The following is a 26,563-nucleotide window of genomic DNA, read 5'->3' as shown; positions in this document are numbered from 1 at the left end:
ATTTGTGGGTGTAACGATTTAAAACTGCACTTTTGACTGATAGTTAATTTATGGCTGTAATTCCAGCAGGAGGAGGGAAAGCCAAACATGGGTGAGCAACACTCTTAACCTGCGGCTAAACTTTAAAAAATGACTTCTCGTCAGTCAGCAGAGGTGTAAACAAAGCAAAATGTGCAGCAATGTTGGAACACAACCAAACAAAACAATGCTGGCATTTAAGAATCACGCTACCTTTCCCGAGAAGCATTAAATGATTGATTTGCATTGTGATACATTTTTTTTTTTAAAAAGGTAAAAGTTGCAATCCTTCACTAAAAAGAGAAATACTGTTCAAATATATATATATTTATTTCCATATACCTTCATACAAACATATTCTTTAAAAAAAAATAAACTGTTGAAAGGGGTGAATCAAGTGCACAGTCATAGTGTCCACAGAGTATTCAAAGAGTGGGTAAAGCTGTGTCATGATTGGATACAAAGCAACAGAAGGGAATCCTCAAGGTTCACACAACAAAAATACATAGACATACCGTCTCTCATCTATTGATCTCCATCACCTGAGTTTCAAGTGCTATCAGCCCTCTCAGAGATTCCTTGGATTAGAAAGATAATTATGGGCAATTTAATTATTCAACCCCAAATGATTAGCCTGCAGGTGCAGCTCTGATAATATATCCATCACTCCCTTAAGGTTCAGTATGTATAATCACATTTTAACATGAGTGCTTTCACTTGTTTTCGATGTGAATCAAATGTTGTTTTCACGCTTTTTATCTGCTTTGCTGATGCACTTGAGCATGAAACAAGGATCAACCCTGATTTCAGGGCTTTAAATTCTCATTTTAGGGGGAAATTATTCATTGTAACACCCTCTGAGGATGTGCTTGAGTGGCACATGCGCCCAAGCCCCCAGACATAGCTCTTATTGGACTGACTGCTTTGTTTTCCAGCGTGAAAAGTTTGCATTTTCCACTGTCAGTTGGCAAAATGGTCCTCCTTGATTTCATGTGTTGTGTTCAAGTGGTTGGCCAGCTCTTGCATCACAGCATCTTTGCCAATCTGATCGTTCCTCCTCTTTTCCATGATCACGTCCTCCAGGCTCTGAAACTCCAGGACGTGATTCTTCTTCTCCGAAAAGAGTAACTTTAACCTGTACGGCTGCTTTCCTATCCTTATCTCCCCTCCGATTTTAAACTCCCGTTTGCCAAAGCGGCACCAGGCGGCAAAGCACTCAGAGTTCCTCCAGTACAGCTCTCTGTCTCTGGATCCAACATGGTCCAGGGCGTTACGCACGATCACCTCCGGCGGGAGCGCACAGTACCTGTAGAGGCCGTTCACAATCCTGCCTTTTTTGCCTTGGCTCACATCGGTGAGAAAGTTGTTCTTGATCTCCGCCCGTTGCAGATGAACCACCTGGAAGTCCCCGACGTACACAGCCCATTGGGGATACTGTCCGGTGTTCACAAACTCCAGCAGGTCTCCGGGTCTGCACTTGTTCAGGAGACTTTCCGCGGAATGGGTCTCGGCTCCGGTGTTTGTCTCGTACACGCACTCCTCCCGGTAGAAGATCGAGCACTCCAGCTGGTCTCCGGGGTCGAAGGGCTTCTCCTCGTGGTTCACCATGTTTTTCTCCGATGAAAAGCGGTCCAGATTCTCGTCCTGGTCGTCGTCATCGTTGGAGAAAATGTAAGAGACGCCGATCCGTGGTCCGTTGTCGTCCGGTTCGAACCCATTTGGGTCCGATGTTGGCACCTCTGCGTAATTTAAATGCGTTAGTTTCTCCACCTGGTTCCCCATGAAAGGTGACAGGTGGATGAGAGGAGGTAGAGCTGAACACAGAAACAGGATCCACCTGTTTTCACCGGGGAGGAGACACGGAGAGAAGCGCAGGGTTGTGCCACGCGTCTTAACTAAATCCAATGTATCCAGTAATCCATATCCGGCTGTATAGATCCTCCGAATGAACACCAACTGCGCCACCCTGTATAAATAAACAAGAGAGTAGCTCAAACAAGGAGTTCAAAGCACATCAAACCAACCTGCAAGTCAAACTAGTATACAGAGCTCTCCCAACAGGTGCGACCTGACACACCTGTTGCCTCACCGTTTTTACAGCTGGATACTTTTTACACAGCCTCAGTACTGTGTGCAGTACTGAGGCTAGTGCGATATCACTACACTTGTTGTCATGTTTAAGCTGTTGTACACTACATTTAGTCCGGTTCTTTTTCAATAAACTCTCTAGAGAGTAGGCTCACCTGCAGTTCAGCTCCCTCCTGTTGTCACATCGGTAAAATGAACCGGAATGAGAGTGTATGTGCTGGCGGAGCTGCTTCCTGTGTGTGGCTGTGGTCAGTGCTGTCTGAAGTATGAACCACAGCGAGTGTTGCAGCGAAACTCACCCGGGGACTGCTGGGAGGTGTTGGCTTTTAAAGCGACAGTACGCCTTTTTACCTCATTTACATATCTGGTGGTACTTTCTCAAAATAAATTATACATTATCAGAAACAAAAGTGCGAATAACTCAAATATTTTAAATTGGAAACGTGGCTCTACTACAGTGTTGAAATACTCTGTTAAAAGAAGAAGTCATGTATCCATGTAAGTAGAAGTACAAAAGCATCAAAATAAAAAGTAAATAGAGTGGCCCATTTCAGAATAATTTATGTATAATTGTTGTATATGATATTTATTGATGCATTAATGTGTTTATCACTTCAATGTTGCACTTGGTAAAAGCATAGACTGTATATAAAAGGTGTCATTGTTTTTGAATTACTTGATATACTGCTTGGTAGCTTCACCTGTACTGATGATGATTTATTAGTTGATTTATATTTTGAAATGTTAATCTAATGTGCAAAATAGCTAACTAAAGCTGTGAATAAATGTAGTGGAGTACAATATAAATTGCTGGCAAATTGTAGCGGATTAGAAGTTTAAATGAGCATTTCATGGAAGTTCTCAAGTACAAGTACCTGAAAGTCATACTAGAATGCGGCCCACCACTGATAAAAACAATACAAAAACCTAACAACGAGCTGACTTTATAATATTATGTTAAGGCGTTTACTAAAGTAAAATAATGTAATTGGTTCAATATAGTTAGCACATTTTTGTATTGGATGAAAGTAATATAATAAAATGTGAATACATTTCGTTGGAGCCTATAATACTTTGAAAATAAAAAGTGTATTATTAGGTCAGGATAAACCCAGTACCACACAAACGATCTGGAGTTTATAAATTGATGTGACCAATGCATTGCTTTTTCTTTAGGTGAAGGATAATCCTTAAACTCAAAAACATATAGCATTAAGCATGCAGTGTGTTTGGTTTATACTCTCACATCTTTAAATAAAAAGAGCAGTTTACATTGAATTCTAACAAAAAGTTTAATTAAGAACACTTTCTCATGACATTCTCCCCTTTGTTATCAACACTGGGTAATACCATAGACTGGGTAATACGTTTCAGCCAAACATCGTTCCAGTTCATTATTGTATTATTTCCATACTCTGGAAGCTGTCTGCTATGATGAAATGAGCTTTAAAATGAGAAATCTGCTTAACAAGTACAAGCTTTTTACATTGTAGAAGGATTTATGATGTAATTGGAGGATTAGTATCTCAAAGAAAAAGAATGCTACTGATTGAAACTAAATTCTGTTCAAACCTAGACTTTTTTATTTGATCTAATTAAATGTGCTGCTAAACTGAGGGTGTATATTAATTGAATTACATTATTCCACGAGATTTGAGGTTATGTCCTTTTAATAATAATCAAACTGAAAAATTATAGTTTTATTCCATATCTGAACCTGATGCCAACATGTTAAGTATCTCGGAAATGCACTCTGACTGTATCAAACTTTTCAGCAGACTTGTCATATAAAAGGCACAGGTGCTATTAATAACCAGAACTATTCTATTCAAGTGTCTCAGGAAGTGATGAGGCACACTAGCAGGACCCTGCGACCAAAGCAGCTAACCACACGTCAGCCATCATTCAGTCCATTTGACACCTGTGCTTTTAATACTGTGACAAGTCAAAATATGTGAAAAGGCATAATCCAAGTTTGCAACTTGTGAATAGGAACACAGGAGTCCTAATCAAGATTTACATAACACTATTAGCAGTACTTTCTTTAAAGGTCTGGTATTATGTGCAATTAACTGAAGTCTATAGGTGCTGGTTTTAATCCCTTTAAAAGAGGCAGGTCATTTTACCCATAAAATAATAACCCAGACTTCTTCTTTTGATGGGTGTCATACTATTTGGATTCAGCCCATACAAAGCAGTGTGAGAAAAGCACATGAATCAAACAAGATTGTTTGGAGTACCAGCTTCATCTGAGACCCTGCTGTTCCCCCCTCCTCTCCATCCAGGACTCATTTGCCAACAAATGAAAGCTATGTTCTCTTCCTGCCAGAAGGTACAGTCTTCCTTGGACATGCCATATATGGAGGCTTGCAGTGTCTCAGGCAGCCATTGCACCTTCTTCTCTGAGCAGATGAATGTGAATTCCTGATCAAACATACAGAAGAAAGCAAGCCTCTATGGGGAATCGATTGGGAGGCTTTTCTTCTCCTCGGCATGGAATGTCTGTACAATGTTGAGATTGAATTTCTGAGGATATTCACAGCCCTGCCTCCCTCCAAAGAAACAGCTTAATGGCTCAGCCTGTGATGCGCTGAATGCAATGCTGATGCGTGCTTGCGTGCCCTTCCCATAAATTGAACCCTTGTTGTTAAATTACCTGTGACTTCACATGTTGTTCAGTAAACAAGATTAGCTTTGCAGAATGCCAAAGAGAAATCAAGTAGAGTGTGGAAATGAATGAGTCAACATTGTAGACAATTTGTTGCCAGTTAATATGTTCATTGGCGAAATGCTCTGAGTGCTGCGTGACGCACACTTCGGAGTGGAAGCGCAATTAAATACTTTTTATAATGCCTGATGCAAGGTTATTAAAAGATTAGCTTCACCTAGTTCCATCTTAACACAGCCTTTGTTTGTTTTTATTTGGAACAAAGACCCTTCACAGGAATAGCATGCAGGAAAGGGAGGGATTTAATCTCATAAATACAAAGTGCAGTCCCACAAATGCCGTAGAATGCTTTGTTTATGGCGCATTCACAAAACTGATTGAGGAAATTAATTTAGTAGATCTAGTATCCTACTTCAGTTATGTGTGAAAATAAACCGTTATTTATTAAATAGTGATAAGTCGAATTTAAACATGAATTAAATGTTCGTTCATAATTTGAATTCAATGTACATAGGCTCACTAACTTGAGGCTAAAATGACCCATGCCTGTATTTATAGTTAGTGGATACAAGTCTCCAAATATCCTTTCAGCATACCTGAAGCTGAGAATTAAAGAACCCCAGATAAGTGTCTTTCCAACAATAATCATGTGTCCTCATGCAGACACTGCTCTCTTGTGGTTCTGCCGACTTACTGCATCAGGTAAAGGTACCATACTCCCAATTATAAATGCAAGTTCGGTATTAAATGTGTATGAAAAGATCTTCAGCTTTATTTCAATTCAGAACACTGGAGTACAAAAATATTCTTCCCTTGAAATAAAAACAAGTCCTCAGTTCTTAGATTCTAAACTAGTGGCAGAGTTGCTGACAGGTATAAAATCTAAATGTACATTTTCCACAAGCATCAGCAGGTCAGAACTGAGTAAAAGATTCAACAACATATTCCTTTCTTATAAATATAATAATACAATGGCACAGGTATAATGATGAATGCCAAATCAAATATAAAGAAAAGTACTACGTCCGGTTGCCGCTTGTCTTCTTGCTCTGGATCTTCCTCCTCAGGATCTGGTCAGGAATCAGATCTGACTGTTTCACATCTGTATTCCCACAGCCCACCACAGGACAACTATAGAACGGGAAATTATTATTCAAAGAGTATCGAAACATACAAATAGAATATGCAAATTAACACAAAGCGCAAAAATATCCGCATCGATACTGACAGACACTTCAGGGACAACAACATGTGACCAAGTACTGCAGCATTTCATCAGTTTTAAACTTAATCGCAATACGGGAAAGCCTCTTGAGTATTGTAGCTATAATTGTGGATAAAGTGTGACCGCAGTGGGGACTCCAGACAATAGGCAGGTGTCTAAGAAAACAACATAGACAGGCACTGGGAATTCATCAGCGTTTCTTTACGAGCCGCTACATTTAATTTATTTCTGACATCAAAGCAGTATCATAAAGAAAATATGAGTTAAGGCAGATTGCTTGTCCCTCGCCAGCACGCAGAGATGTATAGAACCTGACTCAACTTGCTAACAGTCCTCTAAGGGAGAGCGTCTTACCGGCAATTCTTTTTCTGGCTGTGTCTTGCTTTGATCATTGCCAGTATGGCCCCTTCATCGTAGTGGTGATTACACTCCTTGTTCTTCATCGGGTTCACCATATCCACCTTGAAAACACATTCACAGTGGATTGTTATATGATACATATACAAAGAAACACAACTTTAGCCACTAAAACGTCAAATCAATGTGGTCTTCTATGGCTGAAGATACTGAAACAAGTGTGTTATTGTAGGGAATTAGGAAGAGTTGTAATAATACAATTTTAAATGAGTAAAAATAAGACATTAGGAGGCTGGAAAAGTCTACCTGTGTGAGTGGGCAGGTGAAGTTCACTTGGGTCTGTGTGACAGCGATGTCTTCATCCAGCTCCTCCATGTTCTCTGCCGTCTCTTCGTTGCCTGAAATATTATAAATACAGTCAGTTTCCACATTTCTAGATAGATTATGACCTGGATCAATGACAATATGTCCCACATAGATAGTAATACATTCAGAGCTAATTTTGCATGTTATTTTAATGCCAAAACAAATATAATTTAGCTTCAAAAATATACCAGTGTCCACATGAAGGAGTTAATGTTTGCCCCATTTCACCATCTTTCATCAAATCTTCCTTTAAAGTAACACACATAGCCTTGAGACATTACACTAATAGATGCTGTTACATACATGAACACACACACACACACACACATACACACACAAAACAATCTCCCCTTTTTTAGCCCACGCAAAGATCACAATATCTACTGCTGTTGTCCCAGTGAAGCTCCAACTATCCAAAAGGCTATTCTCTGCTTAGGGTATTAAAAAACATGATGCATCCTTAAACTCTTCCACGCAGTGATGCAATGGTCCAGCCAATAAGAGAACACTTCAGTCTTTGGGAGAGCAAAATGTAAGCTTTATTAATGTATTCCTCAATATGAACATGAAGTGATTTAGCAATCATTTAATTACCAATTATGATGATTGATGGATTAGAGCTTCACAGAATACAAAATAATATGTTGACTGCAAATGACATTATCTCATATAACCATTTCTGTTCACACCCTAAAATATGTTTCCTTCCACAATGCATCTTTTGGGAATGGATCAGACTGGGAGATTAACATTGGTGAAGCAGCAACTTCCCTTATAGCGTCTACAGAAAACAATATGGCCGTGTCTAAGCGTGGCCATGTCTTTAATAAGGGGTCACATAGGGACACTTAAAGAGCAGAAAATAACTGCTACAGGGTGACAGGCAAACATAATTATTCAGCAGTAAACAAAGGGAGTTAAAATTAGGCTAATTATTATTAAATAAGGACCCAATATTTCTGTCTGTCATTGGCTCAGATTCCCTCCTGCAAGCACAGCTATCATCAAAGTATTTTATAATTCCTAACTTTATTTCATTGAGAAGATCAATTCTGATTATTTCTCCTTTATTTCCAGGTCGTACCTTGGTTCAGAGTGTTCTTGATGGCGTCCTTGAAGGCCACGACTTTCTGGTGTTTCTGCAGCTCAGCGTCAGAGAGCAGGGCTGTTCTCTCTGTGAAGCGCTCCTTCACTGTGGCAGACAGGCTGAACATGGCCTCTGGCTGCTGTGAGGTCACCTACAGAAATAAAGGTAGGTTAGTATGCTGAGTCAACTTCAGAGTTTCTCCCTGATATCCAGAAAACCCCCATCACCTTGATATTTGGACTTGCCACTCCAAAAAATCTGGTTGTGCACAGCGTAGCACAAGCTAGCATGAGTAAGCTTCCAAATAACTAATCATCTTTATGCACTTTCCTTACATATAAGCCTTATCCCAGTAATGCATCTTGAGGATCACCGGATCATTTAGTATAAAGGGCTAAGGGTGTTTTCCTCTTATGTGATTAGACCAGGCCAGATTGCGCTCACCTCTCCTGTGACTTGTTGCACTATATCAACAAAGCAGTTAATCTCCCTGTCCAGTTTGGCACACTCCAGAATCATGGCTTCCATCTCTTTGATGCCAGGGTTCGTCTCTTCACCTGTAGTTTAGCAGCACACAACATGAGCGACAACATTTTCAGATGATCCACTTGAGTAAAAGTAACAACAACAACAACACACTAACTTGTTTACGGGTAACCTACTAGTTTACCCGTAAAAGTCTTGCATATAAAATTGTGTTGACATTTTACAAACAAACACATGTATTAAAAGTACAAGCAGTAGGTTGTACACAGTATGCCTAATGCAGGCATAATATTATATTTGACTATGATCACCAATGCATTAACATGTAAGTGGTATTAACTGTTCAACGTGGAGCTAATTTGAACTACTACTACTAATGCTAATTCAAAACAAGAAATCGTGGGTAAGGCCCCGCCCTAGTATAAAACACATATGACTGTATGTATAAAATAGAGCTATTGAAGAAGGAGCAGCAAAGCTAGTGACAGCACAACACTACTGAGTGTACTTGTATGTGTTACCAAGAGACTCCGCCAGGTCTATAGCCACATCTGTCACTATGACCATTGTGGTCCCGATCTCCTCCCGACAGGACTGCAGACTCGACAGTGTTCCGCGTACGGTGCTGAGAGACATTACGAAGGATGACTGATATTCCCAACAACACAAAGTTTAGCTACGTTATCCTGGCTTGCTAACCGTACCTGCTGCATACACGATACGTTTAGGCTAAAAACACGGCTCTGGCTAAAACTAATCACCCGCGAAAACTACAACAGTAGTTATGGCTAAGCTAAGGTCCGACTTCCGGGTTTGTTTTTCAAAATAAAACCCTTGACGAAAAGATGAGAATCAACTGAAAAGAAAAACACTATATTTACAACAATCGTATTTATTACAGAATTTATTTTGGAAATGGCACAAAGTGAAAACACATAAAGTTGGCAATAGACTATTTAAACGTGTATCTATGTACATTCAATTATTAGTGCATTAAGACATTATCGGTCAATTACATCATGTACAATTTAAGTAAACAAGTCATCAGTTGTTTTTATAGTAGACATAAGTGTAAATAACAAAAATAATTAAGACTAAGTATGGCTTACTGGAACACTTAATTGAACAAAGCGATGGTTAATGTTATTAGTAACACACTTCTGTTTTTAACTAATATGTCAAGTCCAAATGTCAACAGTTTATGGCAACAAAAGCAGAATGGGATGATGAAAATGCTTCATCCGGATCTTCACAGTATTGTTCTGAACTCATCAAAAATGAAACTTGGCACATGGGCTTCTGCGACCTAAAGGACATAGGAAAAAAAAGAAGAGAAATATACATTTAATGTATTTGATCACATTTGACAATATTACTAGCAGCATTACTAGGGTCAAGGTTGTCCTACCTTGCGTGACAGTTTTGTGTACTTCACGTAGTCTTCAAGGAACATCAGAGCTCCCACCACATCAGAAGGCATGTCAGGGATCTTCTGACTGTTATAGGGGCAAATGGATAACATTCACCTGTTTGTAACTTACAAATGATGTATCACTTGTATATAGACTCTTATGGCACTACTTCTATTCTATTTTATTGTATTTACTTGCACTATTTTATCTGTTTTATTGTGTTGCACTGTTGGAGGAGTCTGGGACCTAAGATCTTCATCGACATAACTACACTGCAGCTAATGTACGAATGACGATAAAAGCCTTGAATCTTGAATAAAGCCATTAGAGGATACATTTCAAAACAGTATTCAGAACAAGCTAAATAAAACATAATTTAACCTTGAACTGTACAGAAATAAGTGTTAAAATGTTTACTTTGTATTCCAAAGTACTCAAGTCTGGGTCTTCTTGTTACCTTGTGCACTGCTCCATGATAGAGCGGATGAACTGACCAATGAGAGCCAAGAACTGCTGTGTGTATCTGGAGTGAAACTGCTTGAGCAGGGTGAGCATGCCGAGCACCAGAGGAACCCAGTCCACTGGATCTGCAGCTTTCCTGCAGGTCATTCCTGAAAAGACATGAGACATATGGCCATTAACATGTAGAAGCAGCACCAACTCTGGCATACTGACGGAATAATCCCCCATATCATTTTTCACTATTAGTCAAAACATATGGTGTGCAGTCAATCCTTAAACTTACCGGTAGTGACTGCCTACATTTCCTGGAATAATTATGTGTGCAGTAAGTAAGTAGCATACCCATTTAATAACTACATTTAAACTATAAAATAATAATAATGGTTGTAACACAACACTGGTTGTATGAGTTGCACTCACATGTATACAACTTATAATCATCAACCACAGTACATTAAAAGCTGTAAATGCTTTTTAAAGTAACTGTAAAACAATTTGCCTTGGTTTTTGTTGTACTGCAGTTTAGGCAGCTGAGCGATAACAAACAGGAAGTTGATGATGTGAAAGTACGGTAAACGCTTTGTGGTGATGTAGATCTGAAAGAAACACAAACAGAAGAAAGACTGTCAGTGTCCTGCAATTCATAACCACAGAAAAGAGACAGAACATGGCGTGGGGGAGAAATGTGCTCCAGTTTGGGTGGTTTTTGAAAAATGCATTAATATTATTTAAATTGATTATTTATCACATGGTGTGAAAAGAAACAGCAATAATCTGCAGACCTTGTTGAGTGGGTTGTGAATGCCGGCGGCCTCTAGGTGAGCAGCGATGTCGTACAGCAGAGTGTTGTCCTCTTTAGGGTAGGGCAGGGATGGATCCTGGTAGTGAGCTTCAATATCTGCCAGCAGAGACCTGGCAATGGAAAAATAAAGTTTGACGTATGGTAGATTAATGAAGGAGTAAGATTCTTAAATAACTCATAATTTATCAACTAGTACTTAAATGGTATTAATAAACATTAAATGCCTAAATATGACCATTACTGTGAAGCAATAACCCTCTTGCTGGTCTGGGAACAAAGCAATACTTTCCCTTCACCACTAATGATAATAATGATATAATAACACAATAACAGAGACATTAGAGAGGTGGTGCTTTAGGATTTGACTGACTTGTTGAGGTTTTCCAGGGCAGCAGCCAGGTGTTTGGAGTCAAACTTGCAGGAGAAGTTCAGCTCATTAGCAATCTGCTGCCGGAGAATCTGCATCTGACCAACCTACAACAAAGACATTTATTTCACTTTATTGTAACAACATCATAGCTTTATTGGCAGTTAAAGTGGCATGACATGATGGAGGGGGTGATAGAAATGCATTTAAGAGCAAATTGAGCTTAGGTTTCATCATCAAAGAAGGCACATTTTGTGATCATTAATTATCAATAATTATTTTCAATTATAACATTATAACATTTCTTGAACCAGTACCTTCATGATGGCCTCCAGGTATGCACCCCAGATCTTTTGGGTTTTGGCCACAGCACTAGCGTACACTTTGCTGGCATTACCTGTTGCACAAAAAAAACAAAACACACAAATTGATATTCTTCTCGAGGATTAGGAAATCATGGCAGTTAGTAGGATTTCCTGAATGAATACCTACCCACAATACCCTGGACTGGGTTGACAGCATACAGGACGGCTTTAAAGACATCTACCACAGCTTTGTCCTTCAGGATGGTCCTCTGAATCATCGTCAGGAAGTTCTGATGTGGAAACAGTGCAAATATATTCAGTTATGCATCCATTTGTGCATTAGAGTCGCACAGCCCGAGACGGTAGGCTAATTACCTGAAGTTCCTTGACAATCATGAAGCAGAGCAGGCGGTCTAGTCCATTGAGGCCGAATGTACCCAGAGTGCTCTGGATCTCAGAGAACAGCCGGTTGTTGGTGACCTCGTGGTGGCTCCTCAGGTCGTACCAGGTGTTCATCTGGTCAATGTAGCATGTTACCCTGTAGGAAAGTGTATTAGGTGGCTGCAATATTCAGCATCTACATAAATAACCAAAGCAGTGTCATTGTGATGTTTGAGGAGGCATACTTGGGATCAGTGATGCGGAGGATCTCTCTGCAGAGACGACCGATGAAGGTGGCAGACTCGTCCACAGAGGGAAACTTTGGGATGGGGATGTGGGTGGACTGGTGCACACTCTGCCAGTCCTGGATCTGATTGGAGGAAAGTAAAGGACCAATCACTCCGACAGATAGACAGAAAACAACCCAAGCATTTATCATTTCTCACAAAGGGGTGACGCGATGTCGGTCCATTAGTCAGGGACATGATCAGAAACCGTAAAAAGCTACTACTGTGATGAGTCTCACCTTGGCTCTGAGGAAGCTGTTGCATTCCTGTTCCACATTGTAGTTGATGATGCGGGACACTTCTTCCTGCCAGATTTTAAGGCCGTAAATGCTGACGTAGTCCTGGATGTACTCAAACGACCTGTAGAACCCATCCATGATGGCCGCCATGTCCTTCAACTTGGGCATCAGCTCACTAGACTGGGAGATTGAAAGTCTCTTAATTGAACTGTTATCCTTGATTCTCACAGGGCAAAAGGACATTGCCAATACATTACAATTCTCTGCAAAACTTGTATTTGCAAATTGTTTTGTCCTGGGGAATCTCCTCCAGTTTTATTACTACTTTGTATTTTTGTATTGTTTATGTGAAACTTCCAAGATATGACACAACCTTGATCATGCACTTTAAATCACAAAAGCATAGATATAATCATCGAACAACACATTGCAAATAGTATGTCTTACCTTAGCCTTGGGGTTAAAGATCAATCCTTTGTGTAGAGCATACGCTACCCTCTTCACCAGCTCCTTCCTGATGCCATCCTCCAGAAGCTGCTTAGGGTCCACCTTAAGCACAACAGTATGTTTGTAAAGTCACATCACAGTAATGTAATCTTAGACTGCACTGTGGTCCTACCAAAAGTTCAAGAAGTGCATACAACTTTATCACATCATCTACCTTTATGATCCCAACTAGAGTTGTCTTCATCATCAGGATCCCCTCAGTGAAAATGGAGATGTCATGGGTGAGTTTAGCCACCTTTAATCACATGAAGACAAAATATGATTAGCCACTCAAATGAGGGATTAAATTAAATCAATACAATGTAAAAGTACTAGGATAAGCTATTTATATAAGCTGTTATATTGTCCCTTTACCTGCATATTTAGAAATGTGCCTGCAGATGAGTTTAAAAAGGTCCTTACACACATGCCCGGCGCCGTGGGAGGGCCAGGCCCTCCCATTTGACATTCCTGCCCTCCCCTAATAAACACGTTTTTTATTATTTATAAAAATAAAATAAAAAAAATATATATTTTTTTTTTATTATAAATAAACTGTAAACTTTTATGCTACGATGTATGTGATGTCAGATAGGGCTACGTCAAATAAATTCATGTGTTTGTTGTGATTTGTGATTCGTCCACATTTAGACCAATCACAGCGTCACACTCTGCCGCCTATTCTGGATTTCTTTATTGTTTATTCTGTAGACTCCCATTTCTGTTTGAATTACAAAATGGACATCATAAATTGGCTTAAAAGGTCTAAGGATTTATTAAAACGAAATAGCGCTGAAAGAACTGCAGCCGATGCAGCAGCACGCCTTAATGTCACAAGCTTGACCTCGACAAACCCCGGGGCTGAGTTAGCGAGCCCAAGCCTTGACTCATCAAGGCGGTCGCCACCAACGCTGTCCTCCGATGCACAGCTCCTTGTGCCCCTACCATCACCACCTGCGTTGCCACACCCTACACTACACCCATCATCATCATCATCATCCTCCTCCTCCTCCTCCTCCTCCTCCTCCTCCTCCTCCTCCTCCTCCTCCTCCTCCTCCTCCTCCTCCTCCTCCTCCTCCTCCTCCTCCTCCTCCTCCTCCTCCTCCTCCTCCTCCTCCTCCTCCTCCTCCTCCTCCTCCTCCTCCTCCTCCTCCTCCTCCTCCTCCGCCTCCTCCTCCTCCTCCTCCTCCTCCTCCTCCTCCTCCTCCTCAGACGCTACCTTGCAGCACATCAACAGGTACTATTGGGCCAGCAACCACTCCAAGACGCACCAGCCCCAGATGATCTTGGGGTTAATAAACCCAAGCAGGTGAAACTGGATCGTTATCCAGGGAGATTGTTTTCAGGAAAGAAGCGCACTTTAGCCGCTGCATGGTACAACAACAGACCATGGCTTGAATATTCGTTAAAAGCAGACGCAGCCTTTTGTTTCCCCTGTAGACAGTTCAAAGTAAACACGTCTTCATCTGATGCGGCTTTTACTGTCAAAGGTTTTTGCACCTGGAAACACGCATTACAGACTGATAAAGGACTGCTAAGGCATGCCGCATCAAAAGAACACATTTCATGTGAGAGTTTGTGGAGAGAGAGACAGATACGCGAGGAAACAAATAAGGAAATGAGTACTTTGGTGCAGATCAGCTGCACGGACCCGTTATTACGTGTCAGCTGTCGTTGATATTATAGCTTTTTTAGCTGTCAACCAACTCCCTCTCAGAGGTGACCACGATTCACTCCACAGCATGTCCGAGTCAGGCAGTGGGCTCTTCCTATCGCTGTGAGTATGCAGTACAAAGATGCAGAGTTGGCCAAAATAATGGAAAGCATTCCCCACACAGCAACACACACCTCTCACGACATGCACAATGCCATAATAGAGCTAACAGCAGTTCATCGTCTCCGTCTCTACTATTTCTCTCAGAGTGCAACGATGAGGAAGCTGCCATCCTTAACCAGTGTGCCTTGCTCGTGATTTACCAGTGTCTGTGCTGCCACGCACACAATGTTTCAAAAGGGGTTTCTATGTTGCCCTTTATTTGTGTATGTATTTGCGATAAGTGTGCGTCTTTGCGCAATGCTGTTGGCCTTGCTGTTTGATATATATTGTGCCGCAGGCCCGCAGCACGTGACGGTTTTGTGTGCCCTCCCATGAAAATCATATGCCCTCCCTTTAGATTTGTTCTGGCGCCGGGTCTCCTTACACACCAAGCCGATTTTCGGCGTCGATAGATGTCGGGACGTTGGTGAGCGTCGTGTCGCTCCGATTGGTGTGTCTTGGTGTGTACTGCACCGTAGTGTCTTTTCGGCTGTGCCGACACCTTCCGCCGCTGATTCGACATGTTGAATCGGGAGGCTGTCGGCTAAAGGCTGTCGGCCAAAGAAATCACTCTGATTGGCTGTTCAGCTTAGCGAATCAGTGCATGATAAGCGAAACGGAAGTGAGGGACCCAAACAAACTATAAAGAAGGCAAATCTGAGATTTAATTTGACTCCAGTTCTCGACACAGGTTCGGGAAAGCTCCATGAGCTTCTCGCTGTAGAGTGAAAATGGAACGCACACGCTATTTATTGTTTGTTTATATCACGCAGTCTGTTCTTCTTCTCTCGGTGTATCACGCAGTCTGTCTTCCAGTTGTTGCCTCTTTTGAATGACGAATACACACTACCGCCGCCTGCTGGTAAGGAGAGTTATTGCCACTCACGCATGCGCAGTTCGTACGTGCTACTTGGCCGTCGGCTGAAGTCTTTGCGGTGTGTTCCAATGCGACACATGGCCAAAACGCAGGAGACGTGAGGCGACATTCCGTCGGGACGTGTTCTTTGGTGTCAGTTTGGTGTGTAAGGACCTTTGACGTCACATTCAATTCTAAATATCAGCCTTTCTTATCCAATTTATAATTTATGCATGTTCAAGTAAGTGTCAGAGCCTTATTTTCTAATCAGATCAAATCAATTGGCAGCTAGAATGATTGCCTCAGACTCATATACAGTAGATGAGTAGACTTTGAGGCAGAATCGGGCCTTTTTTTCTATCTGTAATCTAAGGATATTGAACATGTTTTTTTACTTCATAGCGAGCCCCGAGCTGGGAGTAGTCCTTCAGCTTGTCCTTATCGAGCCGCGTGGGCACCTCCATGATGTCGTGGATCTGAAGCTTGATGATCTTGGCCAGAGACGTGAACATGCTTTCTGGGATGATCTGCAGCACCTGGAAACAAGGACAAAAAACCACAAACTGAGTAAGCACTAACATTGATCTTACTTTATGCCTTTGAGGTTTTTTTGGTTAAGACAGAAGAGTATAGATTAGCCTTCAAAAGCAGATGGTGCTAGATGAAAAATCTTGTGTACAGCTAGTAGGAGCAAATCTTCTGGCATAGAGTAACATGGCATGTGGCTGATGAAACCAGAAGGTAATAAGGTACACATCCACTAGTTTTTGGGGTAAATTTGCCAAACAGATGGTTGTAGAGAAATTAATCGTGACTGCAGGTGTTGCTGCAGCTTCTGGAAAATGATTCAGAGCATGCAGAGCTCATTTGTCAAAGTGGTGAACCATGTTCATTTGTGAGTGCCAAACTAAATGTTAAAGACTGTGAAAGAAAAATGTTTATTTTTGTGAAAACGTGACTTCATGAGTTCACATTGTCTGACCTTTCTGACGTAAGCCACCAGCTCTCCAGAGTAGAACTGTGAGACACTCAGCAGGTCGGCGCTGTTGGCCTGGTTGATCCTCAGCAGAGGAAGGTCCAATGCAGACGCCAGCTGGCCACACAAACAAAAACAACTATGTTGCTCTAGGGCAAAGTTAGGCGACAAATGTATTCATTGTTATTAATATTCCAGGTCCTTACCTTCAGAAATGTAGCTCTCAGTTTGGTGACCATGGACGGGCTGACTCTGATGCTCTCCTGCATTATTGATGTGAAGCTGCAGAATAAAACATAAGACAGAGAAAATGAATTATGCTCTACAGACAAAAAACTAAAAGGAACTCAAAATAACCGCAGGTCGTCTTTATGGCTAAACAGAAAGGTAAGCAGACTGTCTTAACATCTTTTGACAATGAGAAAGACACCAAATAATATATATTACAGTGATAAAAATAAATATAACAGAAAATAAGTGGCTAACATAGCTTTAGCAACTAAAGGATTCCTTCTCTTTTTATTCATGTTTGCCCTACCATTTTCTTCATAACCAGTCAGTCTTTTTTATGTTTCAAGTACCTGTCAATGATCTGCCACGCGTAGGACAGATCTCCAACTATCTGCATCGTAATGAGGACCTCTTCTTTGATGTTGATGGTACGGATCATTTGGTGCAGAAACCTCCTGGTGTCAGACAGGAACTGACACACCTGAAGGTTAGACTCCAGCTGGTGGAACTCCTGGACCTGAAGACCAAACCAAAAACAGCACACTCAAAAATCTGCATCCACTCGTTTTATTTTCTCAATGTTTGAAAGACATTATCCTTTATTGGCTTTCGTTCAATTTCTGAGGATCATTTGGTGCTGGCTCAGAAGACTGTACCCATTGACTCGCTTATTGTGTAAACAGTCTGCGGCAGAGCAGACAGGAGAAAATGAGGGTGTTAAAATCCACTGAGCCCACAAGACATTTCTATTATGTATTCTGATGTGCCTCTATTTATATATACATTTCATAGCAGTTCAATTTGTCATTTTGTTCTGCTATCATTGTTATTGCATTCACCTATTAGCTATATTCACAAGGCAGAGGCAATCTGGACATCTGTGAGCTGTGAAATAGTACACAATTATTCAAATAGGGGTATCAGTTTAATGTAAAAATGTAAAGCCAGGATAAAAACAATGTCCTTATCTTTCTCTCACCTCAACGAGAGCCTGTATGAGCTGAACTGTCTTCCTCCCAGCAGCTGTGGAGTCCTCATAGTTCAAAGACTCGATCTGCTTTGAGATTTCTCTGAACCAGGCCTGTAAATTCTCTGCGAGGAGTGAAAAATGGGTTTGGTACAATCGGAGAAAGAATGTTATTGAAGTATTTTTCACAAGTGTTGGTTAAGAAGAATGGGTCTCTCTGCTAGAGCTAGAAAACAGAAGACAGCTACAGAAATAAGTATGACTGATGTTATTTAATCCGCCTCTCTGTGCTTGTCCTTGATGCATTTTTTTCTCCACTATGTTTCCCTGCCTCAAAATTTTTCTCTGAGTTCCAACTTAAACTCATTATGTGAAATAATCCATAACATTGTAAGCGTGAAGCGCTGCACGGCTGAGGTTCCTTTAGTCAGCCACACGTCTTAGCCGTGTGTGTAATCCTTTCATCCTTACAAACAGTGTAACTCACCGTTTTTCTCCACCCTGGTAAGAGGTTTGACGCCAGAGAAGACTTCGGCCAGCTCCGTCATTCTCTCCGATCCCTCCTTCTTAAAGCTCTCCCATTTGATCTGCTTCTCCAACAGCATCTGCTTGAACATCTGGAAGAGGGACAGCACAGACACAGTGGCATGGTGGAGGGATTAGTCGGATGAGATGCGTAATGAGAACATTAGGTTTGCGTCCTCTCCTAATGATAGACTGGCTAGCCATATGCTGTGTATGCTAATAGGAGACGGAGCGGACGCACCTAACGAGAAACACAGTTGGCTGGATCACGTTGAATTATTCAGGCATATCACACTGTCATGAGAGGAGCTCAGAGCGTTTGACAGCAGATTAACAAGCCCAGAGTCCCTCCTCCTTTGTTTAACATCTATAATAGTACTCAATTTGATCTTAATTCCTTGTATTTCCATATTTGTATTCATACTATCTAGTGTTGAAGAGACGTACCTCTTTGAGTGTGAACTCATACTGAGCAGTGTCCAGCAGCAGCTGGAACAGGATCCTTGGGTTGTACTTGGAGTCGTTGAGTACTTGTTCTTTGATCTGACGCATTCGCTTGTTGTTCAAATCATAGGCTGGAATAAAATAACGTATTTCAATTAACTGTCAATTAAAAACAATGTATATTCGCACACTTTGGAGGTAAAATAACTCATTTGGAAGTCTGGAGCGAATGCGATACAAATATTACAGCTCATAAAAGTAAAATTCAGGCTGCGTAAATAAGAAGTATACATTTCTCACCATTCCTTGAACTTTAAAGTTATTCTGAGTTTAATTAAAACATCACAACAGATTTATGTAATTTTCTGCATGCTACATTGTGGTCCTAAGTGAAAAATCTGCCTAATATTCCCACCTGACTCAGCGGAGTGCAGCATCAGCCAGCGGATGGCGACGTTGCAGTCCCTCAGGCAGTTGAGTAGTTTGGGAATGTTGTCCAGGATGATCTCCTGCCTGAGGAAACCCTCCTTCAGCAGCTGCTGCACCTGAGGCTTCAAGCTGTCCATGCTAGCTGCATACCGAGTGGCCTAAACACAAAGTGATGTGTGAGTGTTGGGTACGAGATATGGTTAAAAGTATGGACAATATGTAACTAATTCACTTCTAAAAGTGGCCTTTAGGAAGCATGGTAATGTCTGCAGTTGACACTCTAAACAGGGGAAAACGTGGTTGGCTCCTCCTGCTTTGGCTGCAGAGTTCTTCATGACTATGACACTGCACATTTTTGTTAGTACCTGTACGTCACCATCGTTTACCAAAACTTTTCAAGACAAGTTTAAAAATGTCTTTCCAAGGTCACAGATTTTATGAATACCCTTGTGTTTCAATTGAATTGTCGTATTGACTTGCAAATTCTGTAGACGGCAGCTATCAGGACCTGCATACTCACTGAAGGACTGTAAATTGGGGATGCTGAAGTCTGTGTGACATTGAAGCTAACCAGTAAAATGTTAATACCTGCTCTTTAATGTTAGCAGTCTCTAGAGTATAGTTGAGAGCAGTCTTGGCAGCTTTGTATGGTTCCCAGGCCTCCACCAGATTCACCGTGATCCCCATGTAGATGCTGATAACCTGCAGGTAGATGACATTAACCATTCAGCACAACATTCACAATACAAAAAATTGTTGTTTACATTCAGCTCTAATCTACTGGCATGATTATTGGTGCATATTGAGCTTGCAGGACTTCCAGTGAACAATCCTAGCGAACAACAAGTGTCTCACCCAGTTGTCAGGGAAGTACTTGTCCACTATCTCCCTCATCTTTGCCTGCTGGGTTTGCAGTATAGAGGGGCTGAAGTACAGGCACACATAGAGCATGGCTGCCTGGTTAGCCAGTGCTGTGCTACGATGCTCTGGCAGAGGGTACGCAGACACCTGGTGGACAGGAAGTTAAATGTGAACATTTGACATTTCTGTGAATCAAATGTTCAAAATGTATGTTCGAGCAAATGTCTCTCACTTGGTTGTATATGTCGTCCGAGCGCAGCCGCCCAATGACCATGCTGATTAAAGTGGAGCTGATGGGAACTCTTTGGAAGTAGCTCTCGGGGTAGTTGGCAGGACGTTTGGCTCCAGGCTGACTGGAGAAGCCTGTGCTACGCAGCAGCTTACAGATGTCATCCAGGTTGGAGTCGCCTGAGGAACGGGCGGCACTGAAATAGAGACAATTTAAAATGTAACTGAGGACAAAAGCTCCTTTTTTTTCTGATGATCACTTGTAACACATCAATTGATTATTAAATAATGTTGCTGTAATGGTTTCAAATGTTCAATTTAGTTCAGTCCAGCATGATTCTGGAAATGTTATTGACGAGATTAGATATTTTCTGTCAATTACACATTAACATATTGGTATTATATTCATATAAGAACTAATCTTTTCTTGTAAACTTATGAGCGTTGAAAGTAAGACAAATTAAATGCATCGTAATCACATCACATTTCATTACATAAAGAGTTGATGCATCTGAGAGGCAGAAGGAGCGAGATAAAAAGAGATCAGGTACACCAGCTTTATTGTTCACTTTGTATAAAATGTCAAATGAATGCTCGTATGAGTCAGGTAAAATGACTCATCTTTGCTGTGAGCGAGCTCACTGGCTAACGAGTGGTTGAGAGTACATTGATGCAGTGAGTCAGCGAGCCAATGTTGTGAATGTGTGTGTGTGTGTGTGTGTGTGTGTGTGTGTCCTAGCATTACTATACTTGTGGGGACCTAAATCTGTTTACAGTCACGTGTGGCGACTCGCCTCCCTTATGGGGACAAATTGGAGGTCCCCATGAGGGGAATCATTGAAGACTTGGTTAGGTTTAGGATTAGGGTTAGGGTTAGGCATGTGTTGGTTATGGTTAAGGTTAGGATAAATCCAGGAAATGCATGTAAGTCAATGTAATGTCCCCTGAAGTGATGTATACATGGTATGTGTGTGTGTGTGTGTGTGTGTGTGTGTGTGTGTGTGTGTGTGTGTGTGTGTGTGTGTGTGTGTGTGTGTGTGTGTGTGTGTGTGTCAGGCTTGGATTTTCGTCATTTTAGGGGCAAGGCTATTTGGCCTTTGGTGTCACACATTCTTTCAGGGCGGAAAGGCCACATGCCAGGGCACAAAGGCCATTGAGGGAAAAATTAGGATTTGGAGCTTAAAAATAAATAACTTCACTTTCTAATTACAAAAAACAAATCACTTTTTTAATATCAATAATCGTATCATCATATACGCCTATGCCTCCTTAGTATTAACGTATCTACAATGAAATACTTTACTTTGAATAATTAGTGTTTGGTATGTTTTCCATCTATACTACTCCCATTCACAAATCCGAAATAAAATCTAAAAATCAAAAATTCTATTAATATGTAACAAATATATTCAATTTCAGAGCAGAAGAAACAGCCTTCAAGGATCAAACTCTGCACATACATCATTCAGCAGTGCACAGTGAAGCTCCAACATCCAACTGTATGAACAAGCAATACTTTGAAATGCAAAAGTGTGTGCGTGTGTGTGTGTGTGTGTGTGTGTGTGCGTGCGTGTGTCTCTTTAATCAACTCCTCACAGCTCCTCATATCTGTTCAGAAACTGGACAAAAGTTAAAGATGTACAAAACACAGACTGTCTGTGTCATGACGAATACAGTCGCTGCTTTAATTCTGTCTTTAGGACGTTGTTGTGAGTGTGGACGGAGCAGCTACAACGTTAGTTTAGCCTGATCGATCCAATCTCCATTCACAAAACACGCATTTTAAAAGGTTTTTCGCATGCCGTCTTCTCTGCACACTTGTCAAAGCATTAAAGCATGGTTTTTACTAATCGTTATCAGTATTTAGCTACTTCGGCATAATTTTGAAACGTGTATTACAATGAAATCACGGTAAAAATAGGTTCATTTGGTCGTAGTTGGTTTCCACCACAGTATTCACATGGATATAAGCCCCGCCCCCGCTCCAGCGCGTCCTGTTTGAATGACAGGAGTAAACACAGCTGACAGCCGAGGTGAAACTCCAGCGGTTAGAGCAATGCGAGTATTCGCATCGCGTCCATTGTGAACGCAGCATAATGCAGTTCAGAAACCACTGTTCTGACGCTTTTAAAGCAACTTTTAACAGTGTGAGGGGCCCAAAGGCCATGGTGGCCGTAGGACGTACAATTATTTGTGGGGCATAACGGCCAGACCGAGGGGCTACGACGGCCATGGCCGTCATGGCCGTCGTGAAAATCCCACCCTGGTGTGTGTGTGTGTGTGTGTGTGTGTGTGTGTGTGTGTGTGTGTGTGTGTGTGTGTGTGTGTGTGTGTGTGTGTGTGTGTGTGTGTGTGTGTGTGTGTGTGTGTGTGTGTGTGTCACAAGCGCACCTGTATCTATAGTAGGATACAAGCATCCTCTCTCTGAGCTCCCCTTCTATCTTTTGGTCAATGACCAGCAGCATGACTCCATAAAGGTAGAGAGCCTCACACTGGAGGGAAAAGAAAACATACACAATCAACTCAGTAAACCTGTATCTAATGCGTAATGAATGTACATCGATCACACAATAAGTGACACAGAAAAGTCATTCTGACTCTTCGCAAACAGATATTTATTTTGTAACCTTGTTCCTGTAACATTACAAAAAAAATTGATTTGCATGTGTGTTACTTACTAAAAGCTGTTTCCCATCCTCATTTAGAAGCACCGTCTCCAGGGTCTGCTGAATATAAACACCCTCATGTAGGTCATCCAAATATCTGAAGAGAGGAGAACATAAAACAACAACAAATGGTTATATAGTCAACACTTTTAGTGGTTTAAAACATAGGGGGTGGGAGTGCAAATCAAGGTTGGGACTTTGTTGTGTTTTTCAACAGGACAAAAACATGTTGTGTATTCTGAACTTTTACTGAACTGAATCTGAATTAAAAAAACAAACCCTATATAGCTAGGTCCTTTCTCACCTGATAAGATCCACTATGTATTTGTGGACACTCTCAAAAGCCAGATAGAACCTGGACAGAATCTCAATGTTGTTCTCTCGAAACTCCTCATCCAGGTCTTGAAGCTCAGGTTTGGCTTCCAGCTTTCCCTCGTAATACTCCGGACCCTGCGCAAGAAGAAAACATTGAAACAAGTGCAATCAATAAAAGATACAGAAAGATCCTTCAAAGGGAGCACATTTGAAAGACTGGTTCAATAATAAATCTTTCTTTTCCTTCATGAATCGTGCACAGAACATGATCTTTCATGTTCTAAACTCTAGGGGAAACCTACAACACCACAAAGCCAATATTGAAATCGATAATTTTAACAGAAGAAAAAAAATGACCTACCACAAAAAAAGATATTGGGTTTAATATTTACTTCATCACAATAAGCTTGGATCATGTGCCTAGCATTTAAAGTCAAAAAGTATATATGTAATGAAGTTGTCACTTTAGCTGTTGTATGTAAAGGTTAGGCTAAAGGGTGAGACTAACTAATTGTTTGAGGCCAACATGCCTTAGAAATCCAGCCCTGATCAAGTCCATACCTTAAAGTAGCTGAAGTCACATATAATATCTCCATATTTCTGTTGGTCGCTCTTGTCTTTGAGCCTGAAAACAGCAGGGATGAAGTCAGAGAGACGCAGGAGCTCGGCAATGATGGCATTTCCTCTGGAAACTATCCTGAGGATGGCCTGGCCGCACAGGTTGTTCTCCGCTAGGAAGTCCAGCATCGTGGCAGGAGGAAGAGGAAGACGGTGATGCACACAACAGCTACTCCTTCAGCCTGTGTTTCAGCATGAACTGGCTGCTTAAAATACTCCAGCTGAAAAAAAGAAGAAAAACACGATATTTGAAAACAACTGGTGGGTCATTTCAAGACTTTTAAATTAGTTTATTTCTTTCAACCAGACAGACGAGTTTCATCCACCATTCTGAGGTCTCCTTGAGCAACACAATGAATGGTAATGGTCCTGGTTCTCCTGACAGAGGCTAAGAGGCCATTCTCCCAAGGTAATAGCTTATAACATAAGTATTAACCTTATTTGGCACATGTATAATACTATCAGAGTGCTTTGCATTGTAATGGACGTTGATATACAGTTTGATAAGCATTAAGGACTTGACATGGCACAATATACTTATTCCTATTGTGTCTCTGTTTGTAACATTTTAACATCTCTAGGTTTTACAATTCCCAGGTCTCATGAAGGCACTTGAATATAAATTCAAAATACTTGTTTAGCTTTTAACTGCCTTTTTGTTTGGTTGAAATATACTCATTTTGGTAGTAAAGAAATACACGTTATGTTCATGCTAACGTTAGCATGTGGCCTGCAAGCCACTTTGCCATACTGCTGCAGACGACAACACAAGAAAAGATGATAACATATCCTGGTAAACTGACTTTTTACGTCTTGGTGAATTCATAAAAAGAACAAATCATAAGTCAAAGGGAAAAAGACTTGCCTCTGTGGATCTTCTCTCTCTTCCCTGTTTACTTCCTCATGACCAACCACATGACTCTGTCAGTGGGTGCGTTTGATTTGTTTCACGCTGCACGCCGGAGGAGAGCGGGCACAAGTACATCCATGGGTTCACTGACTTTAACAATTGGAATTACGTTGACATATTTGTTCTTTCTTTTTTTAAAGGATGTTATGGGTATAAAAGGAAGAATGGTGAGTAATTGTCGAACATTTACGAAACTCACAGTTAAGGGTAGATTCTGCACTCAGTTTGGTAATACGCGATAGATCGTTTGTAATTGTAAAACTACTTGCTAATGTACATTTATTTTGATCAGCCTGAATTATATAACACACTCCATTAAACAAAGACACAAATCAGTCAGCTGAGTTAAGTGGGTTTATCTTCTCTTAAGTCCCAAACTCCAGCTTGGTGTACTTGTTTCACCAGATGGCGACAGAGATCCACTGAATCCTTTGTTTCTCTTTTTCTGCTTCTCCACAACACTGAGGTTCAGTGAGTGCAAATTCAGATTTCTGGCTCCAATGGGATGCAGTGATTTGCAGTGGATCGAGTAGGGACAACAAGCCTGCACTGCAATTAAACCAAGCCACTGTGTAAAACTACATAAATGCAAAATATACAGCTAAGAAATGTAACATCGTATACCCTTTAGTTGAAAATAAATCCTACTAAAATATACTTGTAGGCCTCTGAAGGGGACATTCTGTATTTTGCCTGGAGAAATAGTGAACCTTGATGGTAGTTACTGGGGTCTATCACACACTGTGTCACTGTGTTGACAAAAACTGACAGCCAAAATGTGTTCAACATGGGTGAATAAGCACAAGCCCTCATGTTTCCTTCAAATTCTGATTGAATTGGACTTTTATTGCCAATAAGTCTAACACGCTGGCAGGCACTTCCTTTAAGCAGTGTGAGCCAGAGGTTAATAACAGTCATATGGAGGGAGCTGTTTGTTTAACATGTCTGTGGCCAGGTTTCATTTCAGTCCTGAAACAGTTGATGTATGTGCCTCTTCATTCCGTGTTGAAACTGTCTAGTGATACAACACTGCTGCAACGTTTTAATTGCATTTCATCTTTGGTATGCAAATTATGCTTAGCTTCAGGGCATTTCTACAGATGATCTTCCCTTTAACTTTATTCATTAGAAGAGAGTATGACATATGGCAAGGTGAGCTGCGATTAACGTCCCCAATAACGTGCTTCTTATCTCACCGAGCCACTGAAGCACCATTATTTCAATGCGTTTTTAGAGTGGGGACAGGGGAGGAAGACAGACAGGTGCAATTTGGATTCATAGCTGGCCTCCTCATTGACCTGGCTGTCCACAAACTACACGCGGTGTCCCTGCGGCCGCCAGATTTATTACCCGTTTACCATCACACCAAGGTCACATTCTCAGTGGCACCTGGGTCAGCTATATGAGCTTCCTGGGAAGCATCATGAAAGGTTTTCACTAATGAGGTCTCCTACTACACTGCTTCTTTATTAACCTTCTGGTGCCTTAAGGGTTTTCACTTATTGTTATCCTTATTGGTCTTTGAAGACTCTCGTTTGAGAATTTCTGTTATTCTAAAATACTATTGTTGCACATGTGCAAGCACCATACACAGCAGCAGTGCAATGTTAACCTACTAAGTGATGCTCTAAACATTGAGTATTCGTTTAGACATCAACTCAAGAGTGCAAATGACCCTCACGTCT

General features: G+C 41.1%; 3 protein-coding genes across 3 annotated transcripts; all 3 read right to left on the bottom strand.

The window, feature by feature from the left end:
* Window positions 1-329: 329 nt before the first annotated feature.
* On the bottom strand, window positions 330-2,389 carry lratd2b (LRAT domain containing 2b). The gene is made up of 2 exons (XM_034202647.1): window positions 2,262-2,389; window positions 330-1,984 (listed from the first exon to the last, which is right to left on the bottom strand). Exon 2 carries the CDS (start codon window positions 1,798-1,800, stop codon window positions 979-981), a length of 822 nt encoding a protein of 273 aa, XP_034058538.1. The 5' UTR covers window positions 1,801-1,984; window positions 2,262-2,389; the 3' UTR covers window positions 330-978.
* Window positions 2,390-5,517: 3,128 nt separating this feature from the next.
* nsmce2 (NSE2 (MMS21) homolog, SMC5-SMC6 complex SUMO ligase) lies at window positions 5,518-9,087 on the bottom strand. The gene is made up of 6 exons (XM_034202717.1): window positions 8,817-9,087; window positions 8,254-8,366; window positions 7,807-7,960; window positions 6,663-6,754; window positions 6,354-6,460; window positions 5,518-5,905 (listed from the first exon to the last, which is right to left on the bottom strand). The coding sequence occupies exons 1-6, from the start codon at window positions 8,929-8,931 to the stop codon at window positions 5,794-5,796; spliced, it is 693 nt and encodes a 230-aa protein (XP_034058608.1). The 5' UTR covers window positions 8,932-9,087; the 3' UTR covers window positions 5,518-5,793.
* An 80-nt stretch (window positions 9,088-9,167) lies between these two features.
* Window positions 9,168-24,911, bottom strand: washc5 (WASH complex subunit 5). Its single transcript, XM_034202716.1, has 29 exons — window positions 24,834-24,911; window positions 23,912-24,189; window positions 23,340-23,485; window positions 23,048-23,132; window positions 22,761-22,861; window positions 20,374-20,566; window positions 20,136-20,288; window positions 19,869-19,982; window positions 19,267-19,438; window positions 18,855-18,982; window positions 18,370-18,499; window positions 17,895-18,007; window positions 17,266-17,432; window positions 16,891-16,966; window positions 16,691-16,801; window positions 16,104-16,244; window positions 13,212-13,292; window positions 12,998-13,099; window positions 12,551-12,730; window positions 12,270-12,394; window positions 12,019-12,181; window positions 11,831-11,933; window positions 11,656-11,735; window positions 11,342-11,445; window positions 10,952-11,081; window positions 10,669-10,765; window positions 10,165-10,318; window positions 9,704-9,791; window positions 9,168-9,601 (listed from the first exon to the last, which is right to left on the bottom strand). The coding sequence occupies exons 2-29, from the start codon at window positions 24,095-24,097 to the stop codon at window positions 9,545-9,547; spliced, it is 3,480 nt and encodes a 1,159-aa protein (XP_034058607.1). The 5' UTR covers window positions 24,098-24,189; window positions 24,834-24,911; the 3' UTR covers window positions 9,168-9,544.
* Between the last annotated feature and the right edge of the window lie 1,652 nt (window positions 24,912-26,563).

This window comes from Gymnodraco acuticeps, unplaced genomic scaffold (assembly GCF_902827175.1).
Source record: "Gymnodraco acuticeps unplaced genomic scaffold, fGymAcu1.1, whole genome shotgun sequence".
In the NCBI taxonomy this organism is placed as follows: domain Eukaryota; kingdom Metazoa; phylum Chordata; class Actinopteri; order Perciformes; family Bathydraconidae; genus Gymnodraco; species Gymnodraco acuticeps.
The sequence above is the reverse complement of the archived record's forward strand: the minus strand, read 5'-3'. Positions and strand labels throughout refer to the sequence as shown.

What these genes read in the sequence shown, in the direction of transcription:
- washc5 (XM_034202716.1), bottom strand. Translation starts at nt 24,097, where the DNA reads ATGCTGGACTTCCTAGCGGAGAACAACCTGTGCGGCCAGGCCATCCTC. An exon ending in TGATTGTCAAGGAACTTCAG is followed by an intron (nt 11,934 to 12,018) that starts GTAATTAGCCTA and finishes TTTCCACATCAG; the next exon opens with AACTTCCTGACGATGATTCA. An exon ending in CCCAGTCCAGGGTATTGTGG is followed by an intron (nt 11,736 to 11,830) that starts GTAGGTATTCAT and finishes TTTGTGCAACAG; the next exon opens with GTAATGCCAGCAAAGTGTAC.
- nsmce2 (XM_034202717.1), bottom strand. Translation starts at nt 8,931, where the DNA reads ATGTCTCTCAGCACCGTACGCGGAACACTGTCGAGTCTGCAGTCCTGT. An exon ending in AGACCTGGCGGAGTCTCTTG is followed by an intron (nt 8,367 to 8,816) that starts GTAACACATACA and finishes GCTAAACTACAG; the next exon opens with GTGAAGAGACGAACCCTGGC. An exon ending in TGCAACAAGTCACAGGAGAG is followed by an intron (nt 7,961 to 8,253) that starts GTGAGCGCAATC and finishes TTATTTCTGTAG; the next exon opens with GTGACCTCACAGCAGCCAGA.
- lratd2b (XM_034202647.1), bottom strand. Translation starts at nt 1,800, where the DNA reads ATGGGGAACCAGGTGGAGAAACTAACGCATTTAAATTACGCAGAGGTG.